We start from the raw sequence: 17,512 nt of genomic DNA, 5'->3' as shown, positions 1-17,512 counted from the left end.
CGCACGTCCCCCCTCAGCACTACCCATGTATAAGATGAGCCTAAATTTTGAACCTCATATAGCTCGTCTTATACACGGAAAAATACAGTAACAATCATTCATTATTTCCATACACATCCATCATCAGCTTTGCCAGTGTTATGGATCAACTCGGAAAAGATAAGGTAAAAGAATTGTCCAAATCAGTTGGGGGGAAATACTTACGTTTACAAGAAGGAATGTCTGCTGTCCACTGTGTGCTGTTTCCTTTCCAAATGCATGTGACAACCCCTTGTCCAATCAGCTGGTGTTCTGCAGAACACTGGAATGTTATTACTGTGCCAACGGTGGTACCATTGCCATGGATTATCTGTGATGTGCCAAGGTGAGGTGGGAATATTCGGCTGCATTGTCCTATTAAAAGGAGAGAGTAAATAGCTGCTATGCTTTTATCAGCGTGTACCTTCAGCAGACCTGAAACATCTTTGGCATTAGCCCATTCCCATATTACCATCAGATTAAAATGGCCATTAATATCTGGTGCAGAACAGTGAAGACACACATGTGCACTATAATCCCAAAAATCCTGCGTTCAGATCAACTCAATAGCACACACACGTGTACATATACACACAAACACTGGGTGAGGCTAGCCTCTCAGCCTCAGTTTCCCATTTGCAATAGGGAGATAATGTGCTGCCCTACATTACAGAGTTGGCAAAAAAGATTACTCAGATGATGCATAGAACTGCTTTACGTGCTTGAAATGTGCTCTATAAATGCTAAGTAGTAGCATTAGAATATCAGAGATGAGGGAGAAGATTTACTAGCTCTCGATCTCAGCTACGAAAAGCAAACAAGCTAACTGGATTGTAAGTGCATAGCTGTCAGACTCTGACAATCTCAAAAAGATAAATTGTGGTCCCTCTCTTCTTCAGCAAGAATCCTGGTCCCTATCTCATGCTGAAAACAAAGCCAGGTACATTAAGTCAAGGATTTCCATATCTAAATTAAAGCTTTATTCTAAGAAGAATGTTCAGACACAAAGCAATTTATAAACACTTCACATTGTTGTATATATGTTAAGGCTAAAAAGTATACTGACATGCTTTTCATTGACTAATTAAATAAACAACTAAACAATACAGGCGCTAAAAGCATCTAGTCTTAAACATACCGCTACAGGATGATTATGGCAGCAATCCTATGCACGGTTTCCTGGGAATAATCATGTGCATACAGGGATATGTTTTTGAGAAAACGTGCATAGGATTATGCTGTAATTCAGTTTAATTGAATGCAGTGCTTGGTATAAGTACTAAATTGTATAACCACGGCATTTATTTCAAAGGTTTTAGCAGTATTGCGGCATTTTCTTCTATTCTGGGATTCACTTGAATAGCGATCTCTTTCATTCAGTACATATTAGGCCCGTTTTTATGAAGACTAGGGTGCTCAAGTCTCCAGCTGCAACAGCAGCATCTTCATCACCAGCAAAATAAAAATGAAAGACTGGTACAGGAAAACCATTAGGAGTGTTAGACAATTACATCCAACTCATTTCCCAGTTTAAAATAAGTCGTGATCTTCTCTTTCCGTTTAATTAGAGGACACTTATCAGTAAAATTGATCACAGCAGTGCAGCGCATTCAAAGATACCATTAGAAGCGTTCTGCTCCCATGAACAGTTTTACACCAACACTGCCAGCCAGCCCCAAAAGAGCAGCCACTGCAACAATCCACCCCTTACTCTATGTCCTTGGCGTCACTAGTAAGTACACTGTTGGCAGCAGTCACGGCCATTACTTCAGCTGGAGAAACCCAGGATAGAATTTATCACTACATCAAATCTCCCAGTACAGCTGTTTACTATACTACTGAAAGAAGAAGAAGAAAAGACAGTTATAGAGGGTGGCTACAACAAGTGGGATCAACCAGTTTATGAAAGGAAATCTTAGTAATTTTGATGGAACTTGATCCTATGTTCAATATAAGCTACATTATATAATATATATGGGGGGGGCAGGTGTATACATAATGTGAGGTCCCACAAGAGTTGTAGGGTTGTGTCTGTATAGGTTTCTTCAAGATGTAGAAGTCCACAGCCTAAGGAGGAGTCTCCAATCACAGGTGGGGTGGTGTCAGTGAGGACAGTGGTGACAAGAGATATGATCTCTGATGAAAGAAGCAAGATTAGCCGTCACATAGCAATCCAAAAACTCAAAAAGGGGAGCAAAGTGTGAGTCTAAGACAGGCTGGAAAGGAAGAGGAATTAAGAGTATTCTTCTAGGTCAGATCCTCAGAAACTGTTCAGACTGAAGAACTGAGAAACATCATGGATGTCAAGAATCAGACCTGCTGGCTCCAAACCAACAAAAGCTTCATAAATTGGCCACACACATTCCCTTTCGTTAGCCTATATCTGACAGGAGTGGGGTGGGGGCCACTCAGGGTGGCCAGTTCTGAAGAGAACCTCACTCTCTGCACTCTCATTTTCTGTAATGTGAATGCACAGCCAGGCTGAGTAGGACAAAGCACTATGTTGACTGGTCCTAACAAAGAAAGCTTTATTGATTTGAGGAATGGGGAGTAAACAGAGGGGAAAGAGGGAAATCAGATGGGTGGACAAAAAGAAATTAAAAAATTCCAACTGTTCTTCCTAGGGCTGATTGCTGTGCAGAAAATCTTGAATAGTACTGATTTAGATAAATATAGGCAACACTCATCACAACATATTAAAATGACTTGTCAAATGGCAAATTAATGTCTGGAAAATGATGTCTATGAGGTGGCATGCTTGATTTTTTATCTGTTGTCATTTACCTGAAGTCGTATTTGTAGAGTAATTAAAAAGTATTGAGCTTGTAGGCTTTTCTTCCTGAGCCATGTATTTTCAAACATTACCTTCTCCTGATCCCTTCAAAGAGTACTTAGGACTAGTCAGTCGATGGCCCATTAAGCTACGTGTCCTTTGCCTGACAGGCCCTTCCTGCCCTAATAGTATTACGTCATTACTACTTGTATGTGTGGACTAGATTAAAAGGGGAGCCAATTTGTCACGAAGGGTGTGTTTTCGAAGATTTAATACCTGTGTTCAACAGAGCATCTCAACATTTAAACGTCTATCTGAAAGGTGTTCCACTGACTTAGCTCTCTGATCTAGAGACAGCTTAGAATCTTCCTTGATCAGACTCAGTGTTTCTTCCCTGGGACTGAGTTGGATTCAAACACGCCAATGAAGGCGCCCATGTGTCCTACTTTACAGAGGGCAATGCTCTCTTTGAGGGACTTCTCTCTGAAGGCTTGTCTAGTCCAGGTCCAACTGAAAGATAAAGGACCCTAAGATGAGAGAGTAGGGAAGGACCTTGAAGTCGCCCATCAATATCTCCATCTTCTTTGCCATGGTGAAAGGTATTGTATTTCTGCTAATTGTCAATAACCGCTTCTAAATTTGCATAGATACATACATTGCTTTGTTTCTTTAAAAATGTTTAGGGGTACTCTCATTTTGACTCAAGAAAATACCATTTTGTACTTCAAATCGGGGGGAAATAAATACAGTAAATTACACAGCTGACAGCTCACAGTAACTTCCACATTAGCATGAGGTTGTGTGCACTAACATCTTCCCGATTCCTCTGCTTGTGTCTGAGACTCAAGAAACACCGGGCAAGGAAATGAAACTGCCATCAGAGGTGGAAACTACGAAACTGACCAATCACCATGCTAGATTCCATCTCCTACTTCACACACTAAACGCTCGCTTCCGTCTGAGACTCAGGAAACACTGTGACAGGAAATGAGGCCGCCATCGGGGGTAGCAACAGAACTGAAGATTCACCGTGCTAGAGAAGAATCTAAATTTTTAAAGTTTTTCCCCCTGTTAGATTCACAAAATGTTTGGGGGTACACGTACCCCTGTGTCCCCCGAGAAAAAAATGTTGGATACATATAAATTAGCAAATTTAATGCAATCCAGTGCCTCGTTTGCCCTCTTCTTTACTGGTACAGTTCCTCTTCCTTGTGGTTATCCTGAATCCAACTATCCTTATAATCCAACTATCTTATACCAAGAACTAACTTAGTTGGTCTTTAAGGTGCTACAGGAAGGATTTTTTATTATTATTATTTTTTGACTATGGCAGACCAACGCGGCTACCTATCTGTAACTCCAACTATCCCTGTTTGTCAGGCATTGTCCCTATTTATTAGTCCCTGGTAAAACACTGTCTCAGCTTTTTCCTTTTTCGCTGTCTTTATCTTCTGACTGCACTTCACAAGAGCTGTCATTTTTCAGGTTTCGGTTTCCTCCCCAGGGTCATCTCTAGAAGTTATATATCCGAGTCGGTGAATGAAGACATTTTGGCTTCAGCTCACATGTAGGCCAATAGGCATGCGTGAATACCAAGGCACCATGCAGTGCACAGCCAGACTTACACAAGCATACACACACACACACACACACACACACACACACACACACACACACAGCAGCTGTCTTGAATACTGATCACATATGGTAGAAAATGTGTTTTTCCAAGTATCTCTTTAACACCTTCCTGGGTTTTCTCTGGTGGAACACAGAGAACTGCAAATAGAATGAAGACTGAATAGAGAAAGTGGAGGAAAGCCAGGAAGGAGAGAAGGTAGCCTGGGCAGTGATCCTTGGGAAGTGGGGTGTCACAAGGATGTCCCCATTTTCACCTGTGACATATTGGAAGGAATATACCAAATGCTACATCAGCATATCTTTTGCATTGGAATCTCACGTTATGCTCAAATTTATTTTTCACTGAAATGCTACCAGGCAGGAGCACATGATGGGAAGAAAGGATTAACTATTCCCATCACCATTTGCTCTTCCAAATGAACTGGCATCTGCCATGTTTTGTATTTCAAGAAAGGAAATACTAGGAGGCAAATCCTTGAGTCCTGTCATAACATGTGTGGGGGGGGGGATGTTTTTAACCTCTGGCTGCTTTAGCTGGGTAATGAGAAAATCATTTTACAAAATGTTTGCTAAGCAGAGTCATTGGACAGAATCAGTTTTCCATAAAGGCTCACATTTTATGGTTGCTCATTAGTCTTAAATGATTACATATTCTTGGTCATAGTCTGAAAAACCAGCAAACTTTGCTTTGTCTGTTAACACAAGCCTAAGCTTATTCTAGTTTGAAGGTTGAATTGACACTTAGGGTGTGCTTAAACTTGCTTTGTGATTCCCCCCCCACACACACATTCATTTGCATCCAAAAAGGCCACTTTAGAATATAAGGGGCCAGATACAATTAGCCTGCAATAAGAGGCAAGCTGAAATGCTTGCACTGATGAAACAGTCTCCTTAGCGCTATGCTGAATTCCACCCTACAGTTTTATACAACAAACTTTCAAGATGCCAGAGTAAACATCCTTAATGTTGCAATCCTATGGATGTATATTCAGAAGTAAGCACCACTGATTTCAAAAGTTTTGAGCTTGAGGCCAGGTTACTTTAACAATCCCCTTCTTTCACTTAAATCTCCCCTGGATCTCCCCACCTTTAAACATAAATGTGACCTTTGGCAGGGTCTTTACAGTTGTGGCACCACACCTCCGGAATGTTCTCCCTGAGACTTGCCTGGCACAGACTTTGATAAATTTTTTTTGCCTTAAATACCTTTTTTAAAGTTTGAATAAGACTCACTGTTCTTGTTTTAATCTCCGCTGCTAAAGATTTTGTAATGTTTTATATTATAATGTTGTACTTACATTTCAGATTTTATTAGCTGCTCTAAAACTTCATTTTTTAAAAAACCTAGAAAAAGTTTTATTTTAATCTGAAAAGTGCCATGTACATTTTTCAAATCAATAGGTTAATAAATAGATTATAAGTTATATATGTGAATTTTATATACACAAAGAAGGAAAAGTTAAGAATGAGCAGAATTTTAGGGGGGATGCCATATATATTCCAGATACTGAAAAATGAACAAATGTAATCTACCAGGACTTAAATGAGCTGAAAACATAATCTCATCCTCTGCAATGCCTATATGATTTGCATAGTTGGAGCACTTCTTAGAAACACTTACCATATGGTTTCGCTGCTGGTAAGCTGTGGATTTAGCTTTCTTGATGAGAAAACAAAAGACGGGAGAGCAATTTCACAATACCTACCTATAAATCATTTGTATGGTACCAACAAAAAAAGGGGCAGAAAAAGACAAATGGAAAATTCCTTTAAAAGATGGGCAATTAATGGAAGAATAACACTAATTAAAATCCTAATTACCGTATTTTTCACCCCATAGGGCGCACTGGCCCATAAGGCGCGCCTAGTTTTGGGGGGGGAATAAAGGGGGGGAAATTATTTTTCCCCCCCAAGGCGCGAGGCTGGGGCAGGGGAAGCCCGAGCTTCCCCCGACCCTAGCCCCCAGAACAGGCTGCTCTCCGCAAGCCCTCCTGCAGCTTGCGCAGAGCTACCCGAAGCCCCGGCGCGACTGCTGAGCGTACCAGGGCTTCGGGATAAGAGGCAGCGCTGCGCAAGCCGGGGGAGCCCGGCGGGAACTCCCGCGGGCTCCCAAGGCTTGCGGATAGCTTCCTGAAGCCTGCATTCGCCCCATAGGACGCACACACATTTCCCCTTCATTTTTGATCTCCTGGTTGAGATCAGACAGGCCCACTCCCTGTCAAACTTCAGGTGCTTCATCAAGTCCTTTCCATTTCAGCAGGCATTTTAAGGAAGATGATGATGATGATGATAATAATAATAATAATAATAATAATAATAATAATAATAATAATTTACTATTTTTGCCCCGCCCATCTGGCTGGGTTTCCCCAGCCACTCTGAGCAGCTTCCAACAAAGATTAAAAATACATTAAAATGTCACACATTAAAAACTTCCCTAAACAGGGTTGCCTTTTTTATTTTATTATTACAGTACTTTTAAATTGGTTTTATCCACCGTATGATGTATGTAACCCTTCTGAACACCGCTTAGAAACCCTAGTGCCCCTGTTGCATAAAAACAGCTGAAATAAACAGAGAATATATTACGCCACCATTAAGCCGCACAAATTGCACGGTCTTCATGGATAAAGGTGATAGGGGCGACCTTATTTGCTTGTGCAACCTCAAATAATTAGCTGACTCCTAGGATTCGCCACAGCTAGAAGGGTACATGCCCAGCTAGCATAGCCCCTTACGGGAGATGTTATTCACCAGGCACTCCTAATTTCACTGGGTTCTACTGCTGTTGGCATAAACACAATTTCACGCAATAGCACAGTTTCATATTGTTCTTCAACCATAGCAAATACATTATATCTATGCAGATAAACCTCAAATCACATCGAGCATTATGAGGAAATGTTATCCAGCTGAACCAGCAGGTGTTAGGTAGGCTATACATCTGAGCAAATAATTAAAAATTTATCCTCTCAAGACAATTTACTACAACAGGGAAATCTCAATTTCACATCCACAACACAGAGGCTGTGTACACACTAACCATTTTGTAGCACAAAAATGTATTTATTTGTTTTTTTCTCAACCCCGACGCATTCACACTTGTCCTCAACATGCTGTTTTCAATGTGGATGGATTCTAGAGACTGCCTTCCACAAGGGTGGGTATGGGTCTTACAGGAAAAGGCAAGGGGCGAGAAGGTGAAAAATGGCTTAGTCATGTATAATGAGATAAGAATCCAATGTCTTTGTTCAGACCAGGTCTCTCCATGGTTTTGAGTTTGGTAATGAGTTGCAACTTTTCCTGTAAGACCTATCGCAGTCGTTAAGAGTCGTCAACAGGCTCATCTCAGCTATCTGCCAATCTCCCATTCCCACCACCCTTCTGAGTAATACCCCTCCCCACCTTCTCACTATATAGAAGGATCTGGCAACTTCTGTTTCAGTGTATCTGAAGAAGTGTGCATGCACACGAAAGCTCATACCAAGAACTAACTTAGTTGGTCTTTAAGGTGCTACTGGAAGGAATTTTTTTTATTTTGAGAATGAAAACAGTTTCTCAAGAAGTGCTTTTGGGGGCCAAAAAATATGCAGTAGATCTCTAGATTACATGAGTGGACTAGGTAGAACAAAGGAGTGCCCAGTTTCCATTGACTCTAGAATAAAATGTAATAGGTGTAAACAGCCAAAATCTTTGGTGCCTGTAGGTTACTTAGGCTAAGTCACACATAGGCAAACTCGGCCCTCCAGGTGTTTTGGGACTACAACTCCCATCATCCCTAGCTAACAGGACCAGTGGTCAGAGATTATAGGAATTGTAGTCTCAAAACATCTGGATGGCTGAGTTTTCCTATGCCTGGTCTAAGTCCACAACTGATTCAGAAAATCCAGAGTTAGAGGAATCCCATCAGATGGCTGACCCAACTTTTGCTTGAAGACTTCCAGCAAGTCTGAACCCACTACCAATCTAGGAGGTAATTGGTGTCATTTTGAAAGAGCCTGCCCCTTCAAAAACAAAAATGGGTCTGGAAAACCTCAAGCCCAGGGGCTGCATGTGGCCCTCCAGGCCTCTCTGTGTGGCCCTCTGAACTACCTTCAGGCTACATCCCTCACCATTCCTGCTTTGCTCCATCCTTGAGTGTTTCTGCCTGTCTAGAATGTGTCCTTGAACTCCGTTAATGTGTCTTGCTTGACTGGAAGAAAGGGTAGTGAGAGCTGTGTGAGTAAATTAGTATTTGTTGCTCCAACCACTTTGGCTTCTAGCCCTGCCCATGTGACCCCAGAAGATTGCCTAGAAGGTCCTGTGGCCTTCAGACTGAAAAGAAAGTCCTACCCTCCCTGCTCTAGAAGTTTCTCCCAATGTTCAGGTGAAATCTGTGCTTCTGTATTGTTAGCCCATTATGAGCTAAGACTCTCCTTAGAAATTTTCAGTATTTCAACTGAAAGAGAGACTAGTGCATCTTCCCTTGTCAGAGTATGTGGAATCTTAACAGGGAGATTCTTTCCTGTGTCTTTTATGTTACTTTCTGAGGAGTGGGTTTGTTTCTTCCAGCTGCTAAGTTTTATTATGTACATCGAAGCCAGATGTTCAATAAGATGTTGTTCTCTGTCATGGAGCAGCATGGAAACTGAATCTTCCTGTCCTTCCATTGCTGAATTCAACCGTTTGAAGAAGAAAAAAACAGCCAAATTAGTCTATTTAAAGATGAAAACCTCCAAATGCATCAAAACATCCATCAACAGCATAGAAAAACTGACTTACAATAAAACACCTCAGATAATTATAAAGATGGTCTAATTAAAGGAAATCAAAAAGGTGTTATAGAGTTACATCTTGACTGTTATTTTCTACTTAAAAATAGGCTGCAACGGGTATTGTCGGAACAATTATGCTTCTGTGCAATGCCATCTGCAAATCTGAATTACTCACAGAAGAGATGTAAAGTGCCCATTCTTTCATTCATTTCTTTTGCAATTAACATATATCACTAGTTGCTAACTCTTGAGTTTTCTTCCTTTGCCACTGGGGACAATTTAATCACGTTATATACTTTCAATCATTCCACTGTAAAGTAAATAGAGAGTAGAAAAATGAAGTATTTACCAAATCACTTAATTTCTGTGCTTTTAAACAGAAAGTCTAAAAAGGATTGAACTGAAAACAAGCTCTGAAACAGAAGAACACGACTGCTTGTTCATCATCCTAAGAACCAGTACATGGACTTGAAGCAGAAGTATTTTCCCCACCCCAAATATCAGCACAGTCTAATAGCCCAATGAGGTTGACTAAATACTGTGTGCAATCATCATGTACAGGGGCATTGAGATGATGGTGGAAGACCACAACCTAACCGCAACCCATTGATTGTGCACAGAGCATCCATGGGTTGTACTGAATGTCACAAGAGTGGACCTTCCTCTTCCTCCTCTTGGGTTCCCCAAGCCTCCAGAGCAGATTAGGAGTTGTGTGTGTGGTTCATAGGGGACAGAAAGAAGCAGATGTTGCATTCAATGGGCAGTAGATCAAGGGGCTGTAGCAACTAATCAATGATGGAAAGTTATAATTGTGAGCCTTAAGCTCCTGCAGAATAAGGCACCAATTGGAGTAGACAATAGTGGGTTGGGTGGACAAAGAAAACAATCTGACTTCATATAAGGCAGTTTCGTATGGTCAAGTGTCAAACAGGAGCCCCACCCCTTGGGACTGTTTTTTCCCAGGGATCACTGCAAAAGGCAATGAAATCGTTAATGGGCCAGTGTGATCCTTGATTGGTTAGTATTGTCTATATTGCCTGTAATCTATATTAGAAGTGCTTCCCCTACTTCATTTGCCCTCAAAGACATCAGGATATAGCCAAATCTGATTGGATTACTAGCACAAAGACATCACCATCCAGTGTCCAGTTTATTTAGGGCTGCCATACATCCAGAATTTTCCAGACATAGCCATCAAAAATGGCATCTGGTCAGAATTATCTAAAAGCGGCAAAAATGTCCATATCGGAAGTGTTGATTATTATATTTTTTTTGCAATTTCCCCCCCAAAATAGAAGAGTTTGGATTTGATATCCCGCTTTATCACTTTCCTTAAGGAGTCTCAAAGCGGCTGACAATCTCCTTCCCTCCCCACAACAAACACTCTGTGAGGTGAGTGAGGCTGAGAGACTTCAGAGAAGTGTGACTAGCCCAAGGTCACCCAGCAGCTGCATGTGGAGGAGTGGGGATGCGAACCCGGTTCACCAGATTATGAGTCCCCCACTCTTAACCACTAAACCACACTGGCTCTCAAAAACAGGCAAAATACTTCTCACTTTTTTTGTTTTTGAGATTTTGCAGAAAAAGCTCAATAACTTTGGCCAAAAACAGATTTTCACTTTTTGAAATATGGCAAGCCCAGTTTATTGGATAATGCCACTCAAGAAGAAATAAAACTGATTATTTTTAATATAGATAGAAAGTGGCACTGAAGCACCACAAGAGAATGGAAACATAAATTGCTACTAGCAGCCATGAAGAAATGCAGGATTAAAGATTAAACACAGGGATAGGGCCAGACACCCCAAATTTCTGCTTCTGAGGCAAAAAGCAAACCAGAAGAACATTTGGCTCAGCCCTAATCATTATTCTCTACCTGTACTCATGAATAGCCTCTCATTTGTTAAATGTGTGCAGCCAACCATGCTACTTCTGGAGACAGTGCCAAATGGTACCTATTAACTACAACCCATATTTTCAAATGGAAGCAGCAATGAAGAGAAAAGTTAACTTTCCCATGCCCTTAGTGAAGCTGACATGTTATCTGGGGATAATGTTTAAATAATGTTCAACATTTCCAATAACCGTAAAAGAGTTCCATTAAAAGTGTCACAGCACTCAATACAAAAAAGCAAAAAAAAAATCCAGTCTATGCATTTGGGAGGCATGTATAACTTTCTCATAAAAATTCTAATCTTAACCTCCATCTAAATATCTTGCTGATGTTATGAATCAAGCCTCAACAGAGAAACAAGGCTTTTCACAGTGAATCTATTATTAGTTTTGGTTCTATGTGCGTAGAATGCAAAAGTGGCAGAAATCCTTCACATTACTAAATATGTTTGCATGCATGTGCAACTCTTGTATGTGTAATTAATTCATTATTAATTAATATGTTTGTTACTTAATTCCACAGGAAGCCATTAGCAAACAACAAACCTCAGCAAAATCCAGCTACAATTAAACACTTTGAATTCCCATTGATTTCAATGAAAGAGTTAAGCGCACACTTAAATCTCTCTCACTGAAATAAATTGAAAACTAGAGTGTTTAACTTCAATTTTCAAACTGTATCATATTGAACATGCAATAAATAAATATTACACAGACCCACATCTTGCCAGCTCACCAAAAATAAAGCACACTTACAAATGAAAAAATTAAGGGCACACACTTAAATATCTCCTATTGAAAGATATTTCATGTTAGATCCTCTTTCCAACCTGTACAATATTCCATATACAACGAACAGACAAACATTACAAAAGCAAACAGATCAATCTCCAGCTTGCCAGCTCACAAAAACCACAGTATTGGGAAGAAAGATGTCAAGAGACTGAACAAGAATGTTGAGCGTCCTACACTCATTTCACAGGAAATCATATTTGATGTGTGTGTGTGTACACACCCACACCCCAGAGGTACTGACTTGGTCCCCAGACTCTGGGTGCCCAGCAACACACGTGCACAACATGACATCACGATGACATGACATCACATCTGCCTCCACCGTGGGGCTTATGTTGGGAGCCACTGTGGTCGCGGATGTGCTTCTACGGTGGCAGGGGGCAGCAGAGAATGGGTGCCCACAGTCCCATGGAGATGGCGTTCCGCCACCCCACACCCTCCCACCACTGCAGTGACCAAGCTAAGACCTCCACTTAGGCCACAAGCACACCCTGGGCACACGTCCGTGGCCACAGTAGGCCCCAACAGAAGCCCCGAGGCGAAGGCCCCAGCCCAGTCACCACCGTGGAGCCAGAGGTAAAGCAGCAGGTAGTGGCGATGGGTGGAGGCCAGGCACCCACAGTGAAGATTTTGTGGGTGCCCAGGCATCCAGGGCCTCCTGGAGTTCTCTCTCTCTCTCTCTCTCTCTCTCTCTCTCTCTCTCTCTCTCTCTCACACACACACACACACACTGCATGCATACCATTCTTTTAAGGCACATCATTCCATCATGCACATACAAAAAATTACGGGAACTGCAGTTCATTAAGGGTGCTGGGAATTGTGGCTGTGTGCTGGAGAAACTACAGTTCCCAGGATTCAGAGGGGGTGTGTGCTTTAAATAAATGCATAGTGTACACAGCCCCAGGAGTGCTATAAGGTACCTAAAGGGAACAATGCATATCATAGGAGCCAAAGAACCTGCCTCATACTGAGTAGCACTATTGGTCCATTAAGCTCAGGGAATCCTGACTAGCAGCAGTGCCCCTGATTCCGGACCGGGAATCTTTTTCAAAACTACCTGGCAGTGCTGAGGACTGAAGCCAGAACCTTTTCTAGGTCAAGCACATGCTCTACCACTGAGCTGCATTTTAAAAATGGCAAGGCAGCTAGTATGTCAACTTCCTTCTTCTATGCCACCTCTCAGTCCAGGCATGAGGATCCATGATACTCACCTAGGTCACATCTCCAGTATTCAGAACAAAGGGTAACCATAGCAGATTTTCACCATGAAAAGGAAGGAAACTTCTCAGTAGTAAAGGAAGCTGCAACCATGGGGTTTGGGATCCAGACTTGCTGGAGACAGGGTGGCATCAATATGCCTTAAATTAGTCATCGTTTCATTGGGTGTCCTCTTAGCATAACCAAGTCTAGAGCTGCCCCATTGTCCAAGGTTGGTTTAGAGGACAGAGGCAAGCAGCTCAGGATGGCTGAAGGTCCGAGGAAGGCCGGCAGACCCCAAACTAGAGGATACTGAAATCCAGGAAGGGACAAGAAGTATTAAATGGGGGTTGAATTGGCAGAAAGGGCCCAAGACAGCATCTCAGCAGTAGCTTTAGGGAATTTCCTGCCTTTTGTTGCAGCACACACACTTTGTATAACCAGCATTAGCAGACAAAACAATCCTTCACCTCCCCCTCAGAACTGTCAAAGCAGGGAAGTGTGGACATTTGTATGGAAAAGGCTGCCCATTTCCCAGTTCTTCTTTGAGCAGCCATTACCTTCATAAATTATCCAGCATTTCAAACCAGAGCATGGTTTATGTTCAGGTAGCTCACTGAACATGCTCAGCCAGTTTGGTCCAGAGGAGATTACCGTATATATTTTTAAACATTACATTTACTAGCTGCTTGGCACGTTATCAAAAAAAGCTGTCATAGTCATCAATTTGTGCTGTCCTGCAAGAGGCATATTTTGTTGTCACAGTGCTGTGCTTAAACTAAATCTCAGCCACAGAAAAAGGTGTGCTGGGGAGAAAAAGAAAATATAAAGACAAGCAACAGACTATTGATACCAAGTGGATGTTCTGTCTCTATGAAACACAAATATCAACAGATGCATTTATTACACCCTCCATGCCAGTTAGAGCCAGCTGTTAATCAGAATCTAGAAACGTACAGCAGGGATGAGGTCCCTGTGCCCCTCCAAATACTTGCTGCACTACAGCTTCCATCACCCCTAACCATTGGTCATGCTGGCGGGGGCTGATATGAGCTGGAAGGTCAAAGGTTCACCATCCACATGATTTAATATTTGGAGGGTCACAGGTAACCCACACCTGGTTTAATGTATGCACTACTGGGGCGGGTGACAAAAGGAAGAACAGAAAATATTATCTGAACACACACAATGTGAAAACTTCTAATAGTTTGCATTTGTTTTGCTTTAACCTGTAAACCTTGGAGCTGCAAAAGATGTACGAAATGAAAACAACAGAAGATCCCAGTCTTAACAGCCAAGCTTCTTTCTTTCTGGAAAAGAAATAGTAAATCTCACAAGCCCACTTTCTAAGAAAAGAGTTCCACAGGGCTTCCTTTTATTTCAACTTTTTACAACATGGAAGCTATTATATTCGAATGCTGTTCAGCACCCCAAATAACGCCCATGGTGCATCTACAGAATCTCACAATGGCAACATGACCATGCTCGTGCAAGAGTGACATGACATCCGTCAGACTGGATCGTGCCAGACAAGGGAAACGTTCTCTGTGGGAGGAAGGTGAAGATGCAAGCCAGTTTTTCATTTCTGAATTTTCAAGCTGACCCAGCTCAAGGCTAAGCGAGGCTCATTCTTTTCACACCATTTTGACCTCCATTACAGAACCGCTAGAACAGAAATGTACTTTACTGAACCCAGAGGAGGTGGCCACATGAATTCCTGCACTAAAACCATTAAAATAGTGGAAGCACAGGAGTGGATCAGTTCATTTTATGACAGAAACCAAAAAGCTTCACCAGAACAGGAAAGGTAACAAGAGCTGTACTTTTCATCGCAGAGAATTAGTAAATCTATGGTCTGTTCTTCTGAATGATCTGCAGTAGCCATCACTGGGTATCGTGACCAATTAGTCAGCCATTCCATCTTTTAATATGAACAAGAGCATTTGTACATATTTATTTACTATGCCAGTTCCTCCAAGTTGTTCAGAATGGTGTACATTATTCTTCCTTCCCTTCTATTTATTCTCACAACAACCTTTTGAGGTGGGTTAGGCTGGGAGGTGGTGATTGATCTATTAGTACCACAGCACTAGCACTATTCATACAATGGCTGTTCTTACTACTAATATGTAGGGGGGTGCTTTTTGCACTATGCATACAGAGCCTTCGTGTTTACAGTTTGCTCATGTCAGAATCATGTAGGCAGTCAGTTGTATTGACCAGAGAGGTGGACATCCGGCTGGACCCCCACCCACACATCTACATGAAATGCTTGTACATGTAATAATTGTGCAAATCATATACATTTAAGCTTGTACAATTAAGCAGATATCATTTCAGCTCCCATCAGCCCTGCCCTATGCCTATGAGATGGGATCGTAATTATAGCATCATCCAAAATAATATGGACAATGCACGTTCAGGTGATCCTACCCTGTTGAAAATCGCACACCAACCTTGGCAGGTAAATGTTGTGGCAAACGCACGAACACTGTTGTTTGGCAAGGCAGGAATATGCATAAGATAACCGGGAAGCCTTTGCACATCCTACAAATGATTAAACTGCTGTGCCCAAGTTTTTGCTCCCCTGACCCTGGGGGACGAGGGGAAGATGACAGGGATCAAGCACAAGTTAAGCTTGTTTATCACTGTAATGAAAAGAATGGCAAAGCAAAATGCTGCAAATTAGTTCTAACAGACTTCCTTGGTTAATGTAGCAAAGCAGAGATGGCCCTCACCTTTTCAATCAATATCAGCACATCTGCCTAGAAAACAAGAGAGGCAAACCCTAATTGTGTCTGATTACTTGCTCAGTACCAATTCTAACCTCATGTTAAACTTAAAAGATAGCTAATCTAATTCTTAAAAACAAACAAACAAAGAGATGGAGAGAATATGACTTTTGAGCACTAGCGAGCAGTGGGGTTCCATCACTCAGCTGACTCTGGTTGGACACATCACAGCTGCTTAACAGGAGATAAAGAGAGAAGGGAGGTGGATGTGGTGCGAACACACTGGCAGGAGTCTGGACTGACTCTGCAGGCGCATTCGCACTGTGCCAGACTCACCACCACCTCCCTCTGTACCTCCTAGTAAGCAGCAGCAAAATGACCAGCCAGAGGTCAGGTGTGTAGTGCTGCCTCACCACCCCATCCACAGCTGCTGTCTAGGTGCTTCTCACAGTCGAAATTCAGACTACTATCACAGGGTTTATTATATATTATGATTTCAGCCACACACTCCTTGTTTGGGCCTTGCTCATATGTCCAACTCTGACGGTGCTTCACATGTGTATGTGTTTATTTCTGTGTTCGTGCAGCATGTGATTTCCATGAGCAAAGTGGTCGTCATCGGCCAAGCACCACAACTAGAACTTTCCAAAAGCTTCACAGCATCTGAAGCATGAGGATTTTCACACAACTCTGTCAAGCCAGCCCTTCAAAGCACCCCACTTTTTTAGTTCTCAAATGATGATAAAGTAGAAAGACAAATTTTTCATACATTGTCTAAAGCAGTGTTTCCCAACCGGTGTTCCGCGGCACACGAGTGTGCCGTGAGACGTTGCCTCGTGTGCCGCGAGATGCCTGGAGGGAGGCGGGCGAGTCGGGCGGCGAGAGGCGGGGCGGCGGCGAGGAGAGGCCGCGCCTCCTGCTGCTGCCTGGCGCTCCTCCTCGCAGCCGGCAGCGCTGCCTGGGCGCCTCCGCGCGACTCTGCCTCACTGGGTTTGGTCTCCCAGCAGAGACGGGTCACACGCGCACCTCCCTCCCTCCCTCAGCCTGCGCGGAGGGAGAGCCAGAGAGAGGCATCGCTCCTGCGCGGCGGGAGAGGGAGCAGCCGGAGCGATGCCCCAAACGAACGCATGGGACCGGAGGGGAAATCCTCTCCGAAGCGGATTGAGCGCAGCTGAGAGAAGCCTTTCGAGGAGCTGCAGCAACTCCCGGCGACGGCTCCTCAAGCCCTGCCGCCGCCCCCTCCTCCGCCCGCTATCGCCGCCACCACCACAACAGCCGCCGCCGCCTCAGTTGCCGCCGTCCCTCAGTCCCTCGCTCTGCTGCCTCCTCCCACCCCCAAAGCTTGAAGGTTCCCCGGCAAGGGGGAGGGAAAAAACTTTCACTTTCGTGCGTCCCTCCCGGCGTGACGCTGCGCGCTGACGTCACGGGGCGGGGCTTTAATGGTGGTGTGCCGCGAGATTTTTTTTCAGTAAACAGGTGTGCCGTTGCCCAAAAAAGTTTGGGAAACACTGGTCTAAAGAAAGTATTGAAGAGTAAGGCTAAGGCAGGTGTGTGTGTGTGTGTGTGTGTGTGTGTGTGTGTGTGTAATGGAACTTGTGACAGAATGTTGTGGTGTGGACTACTTCTATTCTGCCATACCTCCTTCCACGATACTCCATTCCATTCCCTCACTCCTCCATTTTCGGCCTCCCACCAACATCACCCAGCAT

At 43.0% G+C, this 17,512-nt stretch overlaps 1 protein-coding gene across 1 annotated transcript in view; it reads right to left on the bottom strand.

The window, feature by feature from the left end:
- Nucleotides 1-17,512, bottom strand: part of SUSD3 (sushi domain containing 3) — a 56,429-nt gene that overhangs the window by 21,550 nt on the left and 17,367 nt on the right. The window contains exon 2 of the mRNA XM_081185258.1: nucleotides 205-393. Within this exon, the coding sequence (XP_081041384.1) occupies nucleotides 205-393 (189 nt within the window). The remainder of the gene's footprint in view (nucleotides 1-204; nucleotides 394-17,512) is intronic.

The sequence above is a fragment of the Podarcis bocagei genome, assembly GCF_964188305.1.
Source record: "Podarcis bocagei genome assembly, chromosome: 2".
NCBI classification, from domain to species: Eukaryota; Metazoa; Chordata; class Lepidosauria; order Squamata; family Lacertidae; genus Podarcis; species Podarcis bocagei.
This window is presented reverse-complemented; position numbering and strand designations above follow the sequence as displayed.